Source organism: Phasianus colchicus, chromosome 12, assembly GCF_987193195.1.
Source record: "Phasianus colchicus chromosome 12, bPhaCol1.hap1.1, whole genome shotgun sequence".
Classification (NCBI taxonomy): domain Eukaryota; kingdom Metazoa; phylum Chordata; class Aves; order Galliformes; family Phasianidae; genus Phasianus; species Phasianus colchicus.
Window position 1 is genome coordinate 17584701 of NC_143447.1, and position 15580 is coordinate 17600280.

General features: G+C 38.5%; 1 protein-coding gene across 10 annotated transcripts in view; it reads right to left on the reverse strand.

Annotated features, from left to right (window-relative positions):
* Positions 1 to 15580, reverse strand: part of ADAMTS17 (ADAM metallopeptidase with thrombospondin type 1 motif 17) — a 176864-nt gene that overhangs the window by 76737 nt on the left and 84547 nt on the right. For all 10 annotated transcript variants that reach the window (XM_090149089.1, XM_090149086.1, XM_090149085.1 and 7 more), the window contains 2 exons: positions 3591 to 3692; positions 1827 to 1972 (listed from right to left, as the gene is read on the reverse strand). In XM_090149089.1, the coding sequence (XP_090005215.1) occupies positions 1827 to 1972; positions 3591 to 3692 (248 nt within the window). The remainder of the gene's footprint in view (positions 1 to 1826; positions 1973 to 3590; positions 3693 to 15580) is intronic.

Consider the following 15580-nt stretch of genomic DNA (forward strand, 5'->3'; position numbering starts at 1 on the left):
CCAAGTCCTCACAGTATGGGCTGCAGCAGTGGCTGGGATTATCAACAAACAGTCTAATTCAAGGCCATCCTGATACATGCCTGAAACACTGACTCAGATTTCCTGGTAGAAAACTTCACAGCCATTGTCCACCATTCCACCATGTTTCTGCCAGAAAATCTACCCACTAATGAACTGAAGAGATCATTTATAAAGCCCTGAGTCTTCTATACGACAACAGAGCATGGGAGAAGGGATGGGGATCTCATTATCCTGTTATGCTTAAGTCTGTGTTTTTTTCTTCAGTCCCACTGTATGAAAATAATCCAAAGCCTGAACAAGAACACAAGGCAGTATAGCTCAAAAGTTTGCATGTGCAAACTGGCTAATGACACACTGCTTTACAATCATTTGGAGGCAATGCATGCAAGTACTGACAGAAATTACAGAGAGGAAAAACCAAATCAAACAGTGAAGCAACTGGTTTAAAAATACTGATAGTCCCACAGGCTCAGAAGTCAGCTGGCAGGAATACAGATTCCAGCAAAGAAAAAAAATTGAAGACCAAATACATATAAAATAAAAGATAAATCCCTTAGCCAATACTTTTGGACAGTGAATAAACCAGCTGCAGAAGATGTGGGCTGATGCCAGGAATATGAAGCAAAAGAAGATCACGTGTGTATCCCCAGCCAAGAATGTATATGAGCAAGAGAATTTTAAAATCAGTGTGCAATCTTGGAGGGAGCATTTCCTGTAATTTAAGGAACGATGATGAATGAATTTAGGTTTGGTCAGTACTGTGGTTAAAGAGACTTTTTGTAGCTGACAGCAAAGAAATCAGCGAAGTCCCTTGTTCAGGAAAACAAGCTAGTAAAAATCAAGTCTGGACATTACAGACATGCAGTTGTAGTTCTGCTTTACTAAAGGAGAGAAAAACAAAAATGTCCCCTTTAATATGAATATATCCCAGCAGAAGCCAGTGGATGTCTATCCATCATCTGGGCATGTCTTCAAAGTGACTGCTGCTATCCAGAATCTCAGCCTCTATTAAAAAAGTAAAGTTTCCTGTGCTTTTTCAGTGAAAAAAACCTTAAAATAAATCTGGAGATGCATAACTTGGAAGGTTGCTCTTCATCTCAGAAGTGATAATGCATATGAACAGAGGTGTTCATTTAAACAGCCACTGTGATAACCTGTTCAGGCCTCTCATAAAGGACTTCAGGTATGCTTCAATTAACCAGAGAGATGAAGGGCTGCATGAGAGATTATATCACCTCCATTTCTTCTTGAAAAAATCTGAAAAGGTCAACTCCAAGTACCCACTGTACTATGTGTGCAGAATACTCTCCTTTTCATACGTAGTACATCCTGATGTACAGAATCTCTCAAGACATGCTGCTACATGACACTATGACCACTGTCAGCCACTCTTTTGGTTCCCAGAGGCAGAGGCAAAGCCAGCAGCGCCTGCAAAACTGATCTCTAAGACATATTGGCTCAGTTTGCTCTGTAGATCCAGATTACCCTGTCTCATTCACTGCAGTGCTGAAGAGAAAACACAGCATTATTTCTCTGCCAAACTACAGGTCTTGAATTCAGTTGCATCTGCATCTGAACCATTGCATTGGGCCACTTCCAATGGTAACCCCTCAAGCCATTTCCACACAACATGCTTTGCTCCAAGTAGTTGCTCTTAGATTCTGATTCAGTCCTCGCTGCTGGCAAACATCAAGTTTCTTGCATCCCCCCCACAGCTCTGATGCTCATTTCTTTACTGTACTTTTGCAGCAAGGTTTGCCTAGGTGCTACATGCAAGAAGAAATCAGTATGACGTGAAGACTTACGGGGGATTGTCGCATTTCCTCTGTCTGAATCGCACTCCTGTGCCACAAGTCCGGCTGCACATGCTCCACTGACTCCACATGCTCCAGTCTCCATCAACATGTTCAGGGATGGGAGTTTTACTGACACACTCCCCAGCTCGGCACCACTGAAATGCAATTGTGTTAGCAGAGTCTGGAAATGAGCCCTGGATCTTGCAAACAATCCTGTACTGGTGGACTCTAAAAGGATGTCTCAGAGATTACATGCCCATGTTTAAATTTCTGGAGATTCCAGGCTTCTGTGTGATGGATGAAGAAAAATATAGAAGTTTAAGTGTCACCCTCCATCAATCCCTACAGGAATTTCTGTCATTAAAAGATCACAGAAATTGGCCCCTTGCTTCATAATGCACGTAATTATCTAAATGCAAAGACTTCAAACAATGCTTTTCATAGAAACCAAATCCAAGAAGTTATATCCCAAAGCAATGTCTTCATCAGCAGTATTCCCTGTATGTACAAAATCATTGACTATTTTGACCCTAACTTGGCTAAAGCCCCAAACAACCTTGGATTCTAATAAGCTACGCTGGCTCCTAGCCAAGTAGCAAACTTGGCCCATTCTCTTGCTCTGTCCAGGATATGATATAGTAAGCACTGCAAAGCAGTATTATGAAAGATTCGCTGAGACTCCTGTAGTTAGAAAAACATATATTTAAAAACTTCTTGTCTCAATTTCCTTGTTATGCTTTCCAGAACACAGCTTTTCTTGTCATTGTTTATCTTCCATTTGGAAGCATAGGCCTCTAATCTTTCTTTTTAGCAACAATCTTTTAAAGTTTACTCTTTCTTACCTCTCTAACCACACAGCATACAATAAATACTAAAATCCCAAACTAGTAAGTAAGGGGGTTGGCAATTACCAAAGCCATAAGTTTCTTTGTAGCTTACTGAGTTATCAGTCACAGTGGGAGAATGAACCACACACCACCCAGCACATCCCATCTTAGAGGTTAAACATGTTCACTGAAGTATACTTCTGTTAGCACAGCTGGGAGGTAGCAGCTCAGTTTCAGAAACTCTCACTCTTACAGCACTGAAGCTAGCTACTGGAGCAGTGAATTTCACTGCAGGGAGATCTAACAACCTATGAGTTTATTTTGTGTTTCTTGTAACTGTTTTCTCCATTGACCTGGACTCTGGAAAGTCCATACACACCTTATTCATCTAAGTAGTTACATACAGTAAAGCAAATATTACTGAAAAATAACTAATCATCAGTGAATTTAATCTCAGCATGTTTTGAGCTACTTTTAGTAACTAAGAAGTTTTTAAATAGCCTCTTGTTCCCCATCTGTCTCCACTCCCAAAATGCCAGTCTAAATGCTCACCATACTTCCTATCTCAATTACAGCCAAATACACTACCTTACCTTAGCTTGCACTGAAAAAAAATCTCACTCTTGAAACACCACCTGCAGCAATGAACAAACCTGTGAAGAGTGGGCGACTACCTAATGTGACTCACAGGGTACTCAGTCTGTACACTTAGAGTCTGGCATGGAGTTTTCCTATAGTGTTTGTGTATCACTTTGACATGCCGTGGTCTCCAGAGGCTACTGGAATACACATAATAAAATCAACCCAATCCAGCTGTTCATTGAGCAATTTTTGTTACAGAATTGATATAAAATATGGATTCATGATAAATACTGAATCTTGGAAACATTACTCCACTGACAATGCTGGAAAAAACAAACTCATTGTTGCTGAGTATTTTGATTACCTTGTCTGCGCCACACTCAGTGCCATCCAGAGGGGGATCCAACTTTGTTTTACAGGATGTATCTCCTTCCACCAAGCACCAGAGTCCAGCACACATCAAATGCTGTAATCGTAAAGCAATGAGGTGCAGTTATTACTTCTGGATGTCAGCTATCATTATGAGATACACTGCAAAGCTCAGGCAGTCTCTCTCATTCTCTCTTGTGAATCCAGAGGCATCTAGTTGGTCTGGGAGCCGTTATTTTTAAGGATTGATTGTCATTAAGTATTTGGGCTGGGAACATAAAAGAGATTGATGGACATCATTATCAGGAACAAAACCCATCCTAAATAAGAAGTCTATTATTTAAGAAGATTTCTTTTTCACTAAAATAAATCTGGTTCATTAAATAGGAATCCTATTTGGGAGAACAAAAGATGAGTGCTTTGGAATCACTTCAGAAATTTGGGCGTCTGAGCTGCTTAATTACTTGCATGTTTTTCCTCTAAAGGTACTCACAGAACTAAGCATGGTAAAAGTCAGTAACCCTGCTGATCCTGCTGGCATGGCCTTTGAGAGAAAAAGATCTGAAGAAGTTATAAGAGCAACGGGTTTCACAGTGTGCCACACAGCAGAGGAGCTTGGTGATAAACTATAAAAATGCAGACAGGCTGGGAGAAAGAGAAGGTTTGGGAGTGAGCAGTAGCTGCTAGAGTCCAAAATGCTAGAGAAGGTGAAAAGTCAAACGTTAGGGCAAGAGCAGCATGAGGTACCACACATCTCGCTACCAGACTTTAAGCATGTTTTGGGTATCATTTCTCAGCACTGCTGTTCTGCTCAGCAAAAGTGTGTTAGAGGGATATTAATGGTGACCACACTTGCGTGATCTGTCAGATCAATGATATTTTCAGAATCTCAGAAAAAGAAGCAGAAAAAAGGGCTTTTACATCGTTAATATTTTCCACAGCATCCACCATGCTTTGCATTCCATGAAAGTAGATGAATTCAATACAGTGCTACAGATCCGAGTACCAAAAAAAGAAAAAGAAGAGTTACATTTCTTTCCACTATTGTTCACGTTTCAGTGTAATGGTAAAAAGATGAGAAGCCTGACTCTAGTGCCAGCTGGTCTTGTCAAGATTTATTGCACCTCATCAAATAGTTGAGTCAACATGCTCAGACCTTTTGGTTCTCTCACAATATGATGTTTAAGACTGTGGGTGCATGTGTGTTTTGTGTATACACATGCTATGTCTCTGTGAAATAGAGCTGTAAGGCAGAGGGTGTGGATGAGATAAATCCCAACAGTAGTGATGATGCAGAACATACTGAAACGAAATAAGTTATCACCGCAGTATCTGTATCCCATTTTGCTTCTACATTTCTCGATGGAAAGAAGCTTTTGTACTACTTAAGCCAAGAGAACATTCACAAAAACTAGAAGCAGATAGCACAATTTAGCAACATCTGTACCAAACACAACACAGAAAGCTATCATCAAGCATACAAACAACAGCAAATACACAAGGGAAACATAAATCCGTGAATTTACCAGACATTTTTCCTAAGTTAGTAGTGCATATGAGAAAATATCAGATGTCGTTTTGATTAAATGATTGTGACTAATGAGTGGTTTACCCACAGCTCTTGAGCTCCCATTAGCAGAGAGGACACCACATGCTGTTTTACAGACAGGTACACAGAGACAGAAGAATTGACAAGCCACAGATACCAGGACAAAGGAATCAATTTTTCCACACTGCAACTCCCAGGTTCTCAAAACCCCTCATTCCCTGGAGAGCACTAAAATCAAGAAGTATGTCTATTAACTGTCAAGTCTTACAGGGAGAATAGTGATCTAAGCGATAAATCCTTTAAACTGAAAAAGTATTTTCCCAAAATGTCAAACTTACAGCTCTGAGAGGATGCTTATTTTCCTAGAGGTAAAACTACAACCCTGCATCTGTTTTAACTCACAGGGATCAAAAAGCAATGAGTTATTCTTTATATTAAGACTACATACATGAATAATTGAAAATGGAATCTAAAACAGAGATGTTAAAAGCATGACAAGGACCTAAGAGCAAAGTATCATAAGAGGTTCTAGATACAGAAGCAGAATGTGTTAGATGTAGCTACAACTACAATTCAAAGCAACCTATGAATATGATGGACTACTGAATTCCAGAAGCTGCATGTAAATTAGAGTTAAAGTCTCCTGTTTGATGTTAAAAATAATAAATAAAAAAAAAAAAGGGAAGAGAAAGAGGGGCGATGGAAACAAAGTCATAAAAACAAAGCAGTTTCTTATACAATTTTGGTTGCCAAACAGAATTCCTCCATAGTCTACAAGAATGTGGAAGGTGATACACTCAGCTAGCAGGCCCAGCTATGAGCCATGGCCTGGGGGAAGCATTGGGCACAGCTAATTTCAAACAGGTGAGTCCATATCAGCAGAACCACAGCACCCAAACCAGCCTGTAAACACAGCTGGTGCAAATACTCACATGTGTATGTGCCTATGTGTGTATCCCTATATACACACGTATATACATGAACACATTCACACACATATAATAAATAAAAGAAAAATATCTCTTTTACCAATACCTGCCTTTCTGAAATCACCCATTTTTGAGGTATGGAAAACATAGGATTTTTATTGTGTCTCTGTATTTGATTCTGAATACTAAATGCAAAGCATATTTCAGGAAGCAGTTATAGAAAAATCTGGTAACTGCACTTCAGCTCTGTGTTCTAGTGCCATACCACTACAAAGCTGAAATACTCATTAGTGCAGTCCCCTGTATTTAATGCAGCTTTTAGATACCTCAGCAAAGATTAAGCCATCAGCTTTGTTACTGTATATTCCCAAGATGTTTTATCATGTTAATAGCTCATTTCAAAAGAGATCATATATCCTCCTCAGCTGCAGTATAAACCCAAACAGAAGTACTCATTAAATAGTCCTGTAGTTAACCAGTTACAATGACTGATTTTTTAAAAATAATTAAATAGTCAGCTTTGTGGGGAAATATCAAAGCAGGAAACGGCACGACTTAAAAGAATGCTGCTTGTATATCAGTGTCAGTTCAGAGCTTACACTGATATAGAAGTTATCAAAAGATCTCTATTACTGTTAATTGTGTCAGCAACCAGGTTTAAGAAAGATCTCTGCCTGCAAAGTCCTCCTTACAGCATCCACAAAGTGCCTGTGAGGATTTTCCAATGATAGATATTTTTCTCTGGAAAAATATTGATGAAACTGTCTGTGTGGAAAGGTCATCCTTGGATCAGCCCCCAGCCTGACGTATTTCCAGGAGGCGAAAAAAAAAAAAAAAGTGAGATGGTTGTTGAAATGTAATACTTCAATAAAAATGCAGATTTCCTTTTTTAAAATTGAAATACTTGTTCAACTGAAACCTTAAGGAATTTATACAGACAGATAACAAGCAAACCAAAATCAAAGGGGCAAATTTTAGTCTCTCAGAAACTCCTGCAAGGTAGGAAAACTTGCCTGCATAGTTGTTAGAAGTCAGTCCTGAGAGAGGTCACCGCCCGGAAGCTCCCAAGCTGGGGATATCTGCTTGGCACGTGAATGGCGCTTCCGATTGCAGCTGTTACAATGGCACCTATTTGAGAAAGGGGCCTTACTGTGCCAGGTGTTTTCTCTTCCTCAAAGAATTTGTAATCTAAACAGGCTCCTGGAATTATGGAGACAAAAGAAGCTTTTCCCTTTTGTTTTAGGTGACAAGTCAGGAAGAGGAAGGGATTAAATGTCTTACTGAAAGTCTGCTCAGACACGAGCAAAAACTCCGCTCAGAGTTCAGCAGTCCTCTGCTCAGTGTCACAGCCACAGACTCGCACTGCCTGCTGGCTAAACTTCAGAGTAAAACTAGAAAAAACTCCTGGGACACCCCCAGGAACATGTCTGGCTGTGGGCCTTCCCACCTTTCACAGTTTCTCATACTTCTGCACAACACATACCGTCTCTGAAGATGGTGTTTACCTTGCATGCAGCCCCATCCCAGACACACGCCAGCACAGACTCGCAGCGTATGAAGCACTACGACCACTCACATGTGGCTCTAGGAAAGTAATCTATTTTAAGGCTCTTTAACTCAGTACTGCAGCTGGAAACGAGGAGAAGCCAGCATTAATTCAGCCAGCTCTTTGCCCACAGGCAATCAGACTAGAGTCTGTTAGTTTCTGGGTTAGCTGTTGCATCACCAGTTAAAAGCTGTGTGATTCTGTCCAATGACCTCATATGATCTCAGTGAGAAGAGAATGCTCACATAACTCCTCTGTCTCAAGCCTCAAATTATTACCTACACAGGGAAGCTTCCAAATCTCCAAAACAAAAAGAGAATCCAGTGAATAAAGAGAGCCTACCCACCAGCTAACAGCTCTACAGAAGCTAGTTCCTTCCCTACACATTCACTCCCCCATCTTGGACTCATCCAAAACCAACAAACTACAACACAACCACCGCTACAAAAAACCTCACAGTTAATTCTTCTGAAAAAGAATTTGTTCCTGCTGCCTGCTGCCCATTGGAAAGATGGGCAGCTTCTTATTTCCAGAAGCAGAATTAACCACCATGAAACCGATTTTGCTGTCAAAACGAGAGGATTATGAAGAAGGACTTAGCAAGAACAAATATCCTTAAGGAAGGATATTTGCCACTTAACACAAGGGCACACTTATAAATAGATTGGCTTTCAATGAAATATCAGATCTCTTTAATTTTGCCAAGGTTTTGGCTTGGCAAATAGCTAACAGTGAGATAAAACATGCTGACAAACAGAATCCTAATTAACACCTATTAAGTACAATAAACACACTTTTCTGTTCAAAGCCCTGTGTATGCGTTCTTGAATCCTCACAGCATGCTTCTGAGGAGGCCTTCTTTACACAACACAGTGAGAAAAACACCACCCTCCTTTTCTGTGTCAGTGCCATTACTTTTGAATAGATAAACAACAGACAACCCACCATGGATTGCAAAGGAGGTGAGCACTATTGTTTGCCACTGGTGTTAGCGCAGTTTCTTCCTGTTGAAAACTAGATGAAAGGTTCTGAAAATCATAATAGTATAAAATTGGAAGGCACTTCGGAAGAGGAGCCATTTGCTGCCCCAGATAAGATAATTGTAATACTTGGGTGTGTGTATCAGTGGGCAGCTGCTGACCTTTCTGTAGAGTCGATAATCCAAGTAACAAGTGGTAGGTCCAATAGAGAAAGTGTTTGCATGTCTGTCCAAATGACAGACGTGATCCAAATGTCACAGAAGGGCTTGAGAAATGATCACAAGGTCTAACCTAGAATATTCAGGCAATGGACGCTATCCACTAAGTTCTTGTTTTAACAAAACTGGCCAACAATCCAGCAAACTCATAATACCTACAGCAGTGACAAAGAAGAATGGATCTCTTTACTGTTGGGCAGAAACCACCTCAGTCCATTATTTAAAAAATGAACCTAAGAAGAGACACAGCTAGAGAAGATTTTCTTAAAAAACATCTCTTTGTTTTCACTACCTGATTAAGTGCTTCTTCAGAAAAAAACAGAAACTTGAGGGCTCATCAACACTTTTTAGACAAGCACGGCCTATAACTTGCCTGCTTGGAGACAACAAACAAATTCCGAGTTGATTCCCCTTTATATTAGTTTTTATATCAGTGCAATACTGTTAACTCAAAGAATGGCCTCTTCATCAGTACTTATGTGATTGGAAAGTCACCAGTATCAGACAAAGTGTACAGTCAAAGAGTTTGTTTTAACTTCCGAGGAACTGGTCTTTGAGAGTTAAAGCGCTCTTGAGGAAATGGCTCTTCAGCGTCAACTACCTTCCGGTGCTACCCTTCTTCCTTGCAGAACAGTACAAAAAATTCATGATAAGAATTCGAGATTCGTTAATGTTCTATATAAGAGAAAACACAACAAACCAAGCCCAGCAAACATGAAGGTTAGCACACTGGGTTTGGTTATCTGAGCTAGATGGCTTGGTACGCCTTACACCAGTTACCAAGATGTGAATCCCTTATGCAATGCACCTAACTCCTTATACCTACATGGAGTGATATTAAGAGATTTTCTAATCTACAATCAAGATACAATATTTCCTCTTCATATTTTTGGGAGAGAAAAAAAAAATCTATTAAATTTCAAAGCAGTAACTAACCATAACATACCATGCACACCACAGACAGATTAGGATGGTTTAAGTTTAAAAGAAATGGATTGATTATATTCTTCAAATAACCTTTCTAACAGTAGATGATAGTCTAATGATTTGAAAAGCCCAGATAGCTCCTGTTTTGACAATGTTAGCAAAAGCAGTTTCCCTAGGAACTGCCCAAAGCATGCTTACAGACAGGAAGATGAACCCTGACCCCTCCAGAGCGGATGCATGAGGGACTGTTTGCCTAGTATGCCATCATCTGTCATAGTAAAACTCTGCTCCTAGGGTTCTATGAAAAGCACTGCAGGAGAAATGGCGAGACAAAGAAATGTAAAAATTCTGTGTTGTTCATTTTGAAAGAAAAAACAAAGCTAAAAAAAAACAAACGGAGGGAATTAGAAAAATGGAATCACAGACTGCATTTCTCAGCCATGGGGACAGAGAAGAGAGGACTAGCAAAAATAAATACGGATATGCACACACAATGTTTAGATGTGGCTATGAAGATCATGGGAGTTTTCTCTTGAAGTGTTTCACAGATGGGAAGTTCCCAGAAGGCCAATGGGAGAGGTCTGAACGCCCTTCAAGCTTGTTACACACTATTTTCAGGCTGATACTCAATAGTATTTTGGCTAATTTTGTTAAGTTCAAGCTTCAGCTGTAGATGCCACATCACAAGGCTGTACTAATTCCTTCTCCCTCCCTCTGTGTCTTAATAAGAAAAAGGTAGAATTTCCAAGCTCAAGTGCTTGATCCTTAATAGGCTATCTGTATTATTTTTAAGAGTTTGTTATTTTTATATTCTTAAATTTCCACATTGTATTTTTATAATTTTATTTTGGTTCCCCTCTCCCTTTTTATTTTTCTTTAAACCACTGCACCAGAATGTGTTTTGACCATGTTCCAAACTGAAACACATACAAAAATTTCTGAAGCATTCCAATAATTGTAAACTGGGCTGTGCTGCCCAGGCAGGAACTCTGCTTCTCTCTCTCTCTCTTTCTCTCTCTTAAACAAAAAGTATTTCCACTGAAAATAAAGAGAAAAAGGTCTTTCTGCGAAGTACAGAAGCAGTGAAATAGGACACTTCAGTTTCATATGTTTCAACGTGAAAATAGTCTACATTTTAACAATCTACATTAGGAAAACTATAAAACATAGTATAGCAATTGAGTAAATTGTTGCTTTTACTTATTAAAAAAGTCTTCTAATTTTATTTTTAGAATTTCTAGGCTTCTTCCCTGCAACCCTCAGTTTTTCCAGCTACATTATTATTATATCATCATTTTCCAGATACATTATTATTCTATTTACACAGAAGTTAAAATGTGTGCGTGTGATAGAAAATTCTGTAGACAAAATCCCTGGTTATATAGAAAATGACAATAACCTCTATTATTTTCAGAGGAAAACAGCTCACAATCTAAATACCATGTTCTTGTAAATAGTCTGTACATTACTAAATAATAGGGCTTACAATCATTGTCTGGATCTCACAAATGACTGCAAAGAAAAAAAAACAGAGCCCTATTGATTCACATGCATGGAGTCCAAGAGTCCACCCTGGCAGTCTCTTTGTGATTAATATCAAGACCACAGAAAGACCCACATTTGCTTATATTATTATTATATTCACCATCATACCATAAAATATGAAAACTGAAGGGATATTTACAATCCACTTAATTATTACAATTGTTGCTGCTTCTTGTTTATTACAGTTCCTCTTCCCTTACATTTTCTTTTCTGTTCCTTTTCCATTTTAGCCCAGAAGTCTATTCAGCCACGTCTGGCTTACAGTCAATTATGCCTTCTTGTTTCATGCTGCTGCTTTGTGGCTTTCAGAAACTGGGAGATGCATATATTTATTGCAAAACAACTTCAGTTCAAGGAAAATAGTAGAGCCAATTCTAGCTGTTTTAAATTTTCTAAAATCAGTATCATGTCAAAATCCACATTCCCAGCTACATCCGAGTTGAGTGCCCCTTTTTCAGCAAAAAACTTCTCTGTAGCAGTGTTAATGCCTTCCCACATGCCATTTTAGCCTAAGCACAGTTTTGACTCAAAACAATGCTGAAAGATAATGGTTATGTAAAAACCCGCAAAAATGTGTTAATAATAAATAAGCCAAAACAAAAAGCTAAACACTGGATACAAGAGATAGAAATCACATTTTTTCCATTAATATATAATTTCAGTGCAAAAGCCTCTATTAGTAGGCATGCCAGTCTGAAAAATAAACTCTGCATTCAGATTATACGCACAGGATATTTTCATATGAAATTATGAACAGTGCATTTTTATGCATTTCTGTGAAGAAACACCACTTCTGCTTTAAGACAGACTCAGTCATAAAGCATTTATGCTTTTTGTCTCACTGATTGCATTGCTAAATGAAAGGACAGCAAAGTGTTAAAGTCTACTCTCTGCAGAGGTCTTCATAGTTCGAGTGGGACAGAAGCCTTTTACTTCCTCCTGCGTGGGGGTCAAATGAATTCACAATACTTGATTCATCGCACAGATCTGAAGAACAGAGGCCAGGCAGGTTGAATTTCCAGTAATTTGCACAACCTAGCATATTGGCCCCAAACTCTCATCAGTATTCAGCAACCAGAGTCCAAAAAGGTCTCTGTATGCAGGGTACACTGACAATGCACTATGCAGTGTCAAAAGTGCATTTTCTGATTTTGCTCAGAACTTGACAACAGTGGAATCATTTATCTAATTTCTGTTTCGAGGGAGAGAAGTTGCTGTTAGCAAAAAAGACTGTGCAAACTCCTAGGTGGACCAGAAACCCACTGCAAGAGGGCATGTAATCTTGTTAGTTATTAATCGTACAATACCATAATAGAAACAGTACTGTTCAATTAACAGAAATGATTGTTTCCTGTCTGACAACCCTCGAGCCTAAAAACTCCTCAAACAATCAACATGCACAAGGACATCTTATCTAACAAATATGTTACAGAATCTGATCCTGAATTACACATTACACAGAAGTCATAGCTTACAACAGCAGACAATTGTAGAGTTGATTATCCTGTGCTTACTCTGTTAATTATTGTTTTTTAAAATATTTTTAAATTTTACTATATTAAAATGTAGAGTCAGTGTCCAAATTAAAAAGGAATGCTCAAAGGTAAGTATACATACAAGACAGCCTACCTCATAGTTTTTCATTGTTGTTTTGCAAATTCGGAACAGGACAGCCAAGAACTACCTTTTTCTGGTTTGGCAAACTGTTACAACACTGAAAGCCAGTATTTTGTTTTACCATAGATGGCTTGGGTTGGAAGGAACCTCAAGGATCATCAAGTTCCAACCCCACTGCCACCAACTCTGGATCTGGCACTAGACAAGATTGCCAAGGACCCCATCCAACCTGGTCTTGAACACCTCCAGGGATGGAGGTATTATGCCACGTGAGTTACAATCAAGAACAAATATGGAAAGGAATTGTGGAGATTCAATCAAGATAAGGTTGAATATTCATGGTTTAACTATCAAGTTGGAGCAGTGTCTGAAGTCCAGACACTGCCAAGCATTTAGGCACCTGGCTCTCCGTGAAAGCAAAGGGTATTATATCCCTTTAAAAATTTGTTTCTTGATGCCATAAAGGGAAAGAGCTCACTGCACAAAAAGTTTCTGCAGATTCACAAAAAAAAGTAAAATTTTGAATTTATCTCTGAAATTTGCTCTACAATCAACTGTATGGCATTTTTGCATATAGGTCTCTAGTTTGCCTGATGTAATTATGTGGCTCAGCTATCACCAATGAAATGTTATAATGTAGGTCTTCTATTAAATAAGAAAAGTAGACAGTAGACAGATGCCATCATAAAAAGACGGAACAGGCTCATTTCCTGAAGTTTATTTCCTTTTTGTAACAAATATTTACTGTCAAATGTTTATTACTTCTACATTTAGATTTTTTTAAATACTTTATTGAATTAAAAATACCACATTACCATTGGCTAAAAGAGGAGACAGCTACATTTGCCAATAATTTCTACAGCTAATGCCAACGACTAGTGCCAATTTTTTTCTTGGTTCATATTTTTGTAGACAGCTTTGAGACTTACAATACAAGCATTCTGCAGATGAAGCATGAGAAACACAAAGGTGAAAAGAAAAAATCTTTTAAGGTCTAAAAATTTAAGATGATCATTTCCTCAAGAGAACTAATTTCATTGCCTTCAAACTCCATTTCGGAGCAGCATAACAGGATGCAATTATTTATGTAAATTTATAGCATGTGCCATAATTGATACAAAGCTTCATAGTGTGAATATTAACTCTAATACACATTTGATAGAGAAAAATAAATACTTGTAAGTGTTTGTAAGCTCTTTTTAATTAGCAGAAGTTTTACAAGGCTTTTCTTTAGAAACCACTGAGGGTTTAGGAAACATCCTTTTTGAGCTGAGATTCTGAGGCAATGATGGAAGGAAAGAACACAGCTTTTACTGTGTTCTAAAGAAGTCGAGTAACAAGACAGGTTAAAAATCATGGGAGACGCAAATACCTGCTGTCTATATCTTGCAGAGAGGAACAGCACCTGTTGGTTTGTTATTCTGGCAAGAAATTTGTTCCTGGAACAATTCCAGACTGTACTGGTGGACATGCATGAGAAATGTTGACCACCTACCAGTAGGCTGACATTCTTCTTACCCATCAGCCAATCCAGAAACAGAATGTGTTTGGGTTTTTTTCAGTCACAAGGAAAATAGTGAATATCTGTTCCAACACTAATCAAACTTTGTGACACCCACACAAGTGGAAAAACTTTAACTATCCTGGGTAGATCTGGGATTATCTTTACAGACCTAAATTCTAACATTTTGCTTCTAGTTCGGTAGTCCCAGTGGTCTGCATTTTCTTGATGGATCTGGAAAATAGAATCTCTCCGGATTCTTTTCTTATTGTTTTAAAATTAGCTTGCTTCCAAATCCAAAACAAATAAAACAACAAATTTGAAACTAAGACCATGTTCCCATGATTTGCACATTTTCAACAGTTTTAGTCATTTGGCACTTAGAAACCTCAGTTATCGCTGATTATTATTTTCACTGTTAGAATGGTACTAAAGGACAATTTACAAGTGGCTAATTACTGACAGCAAGAAACCTGACTACTCTATACCTATCTAGGACAGATTGCTCCCAGCTGGCACTGGTTACATGATACAGGGCTTCATGACTTTCTTTTGGATATTTCTGAGGCCATGATGGAAGTCTTTTTCTAGTCCCTATTTGAAGTGAGATGTAGACAAGCTCTGGTGCGAATACAAGACATCTAATTACATGTAATACTTTAGGAAGAATTTAGTTGTCTAAATTGAGAAATTTAGACAAAAGAAAAAAGTAAGAAAAACCAGTTAGGAAAGTCAGGCTGCCTCATCTCAAATACAATCTACTTCTAGAAACACCAAAAATCACTGTTTCTATTATGCTGCCCAGCCATATGATACAAGCCATGTTGCACCCAAAGTCTGACTAAATATCAATTTGCTTAGAAAACACATAGGAAGGAGCTTGATTCTGCATAGACATTTAAATGATACCATAAAGGGAGCAGTCATTAATACTTCCTTTGCAAGGAATTAGAGTCAGCTTATAAGGACACTGTAATGGTCCAAAGGTGAGGTCTACTGAAAGATCCACACAGACATCTAGTAGGGAGCTTTCCTGTGAGAAGATACTTTAATCTCAGCTAAACTATCAGGAAAATAATCTCTATTGAGTTCTTCAGAGAAACAGTGTTGAAAGGGAAGAGTGCCTAAATTAAGAATGAGTACAAACAAAAGCTCTTCTGTATCTGCTATGGG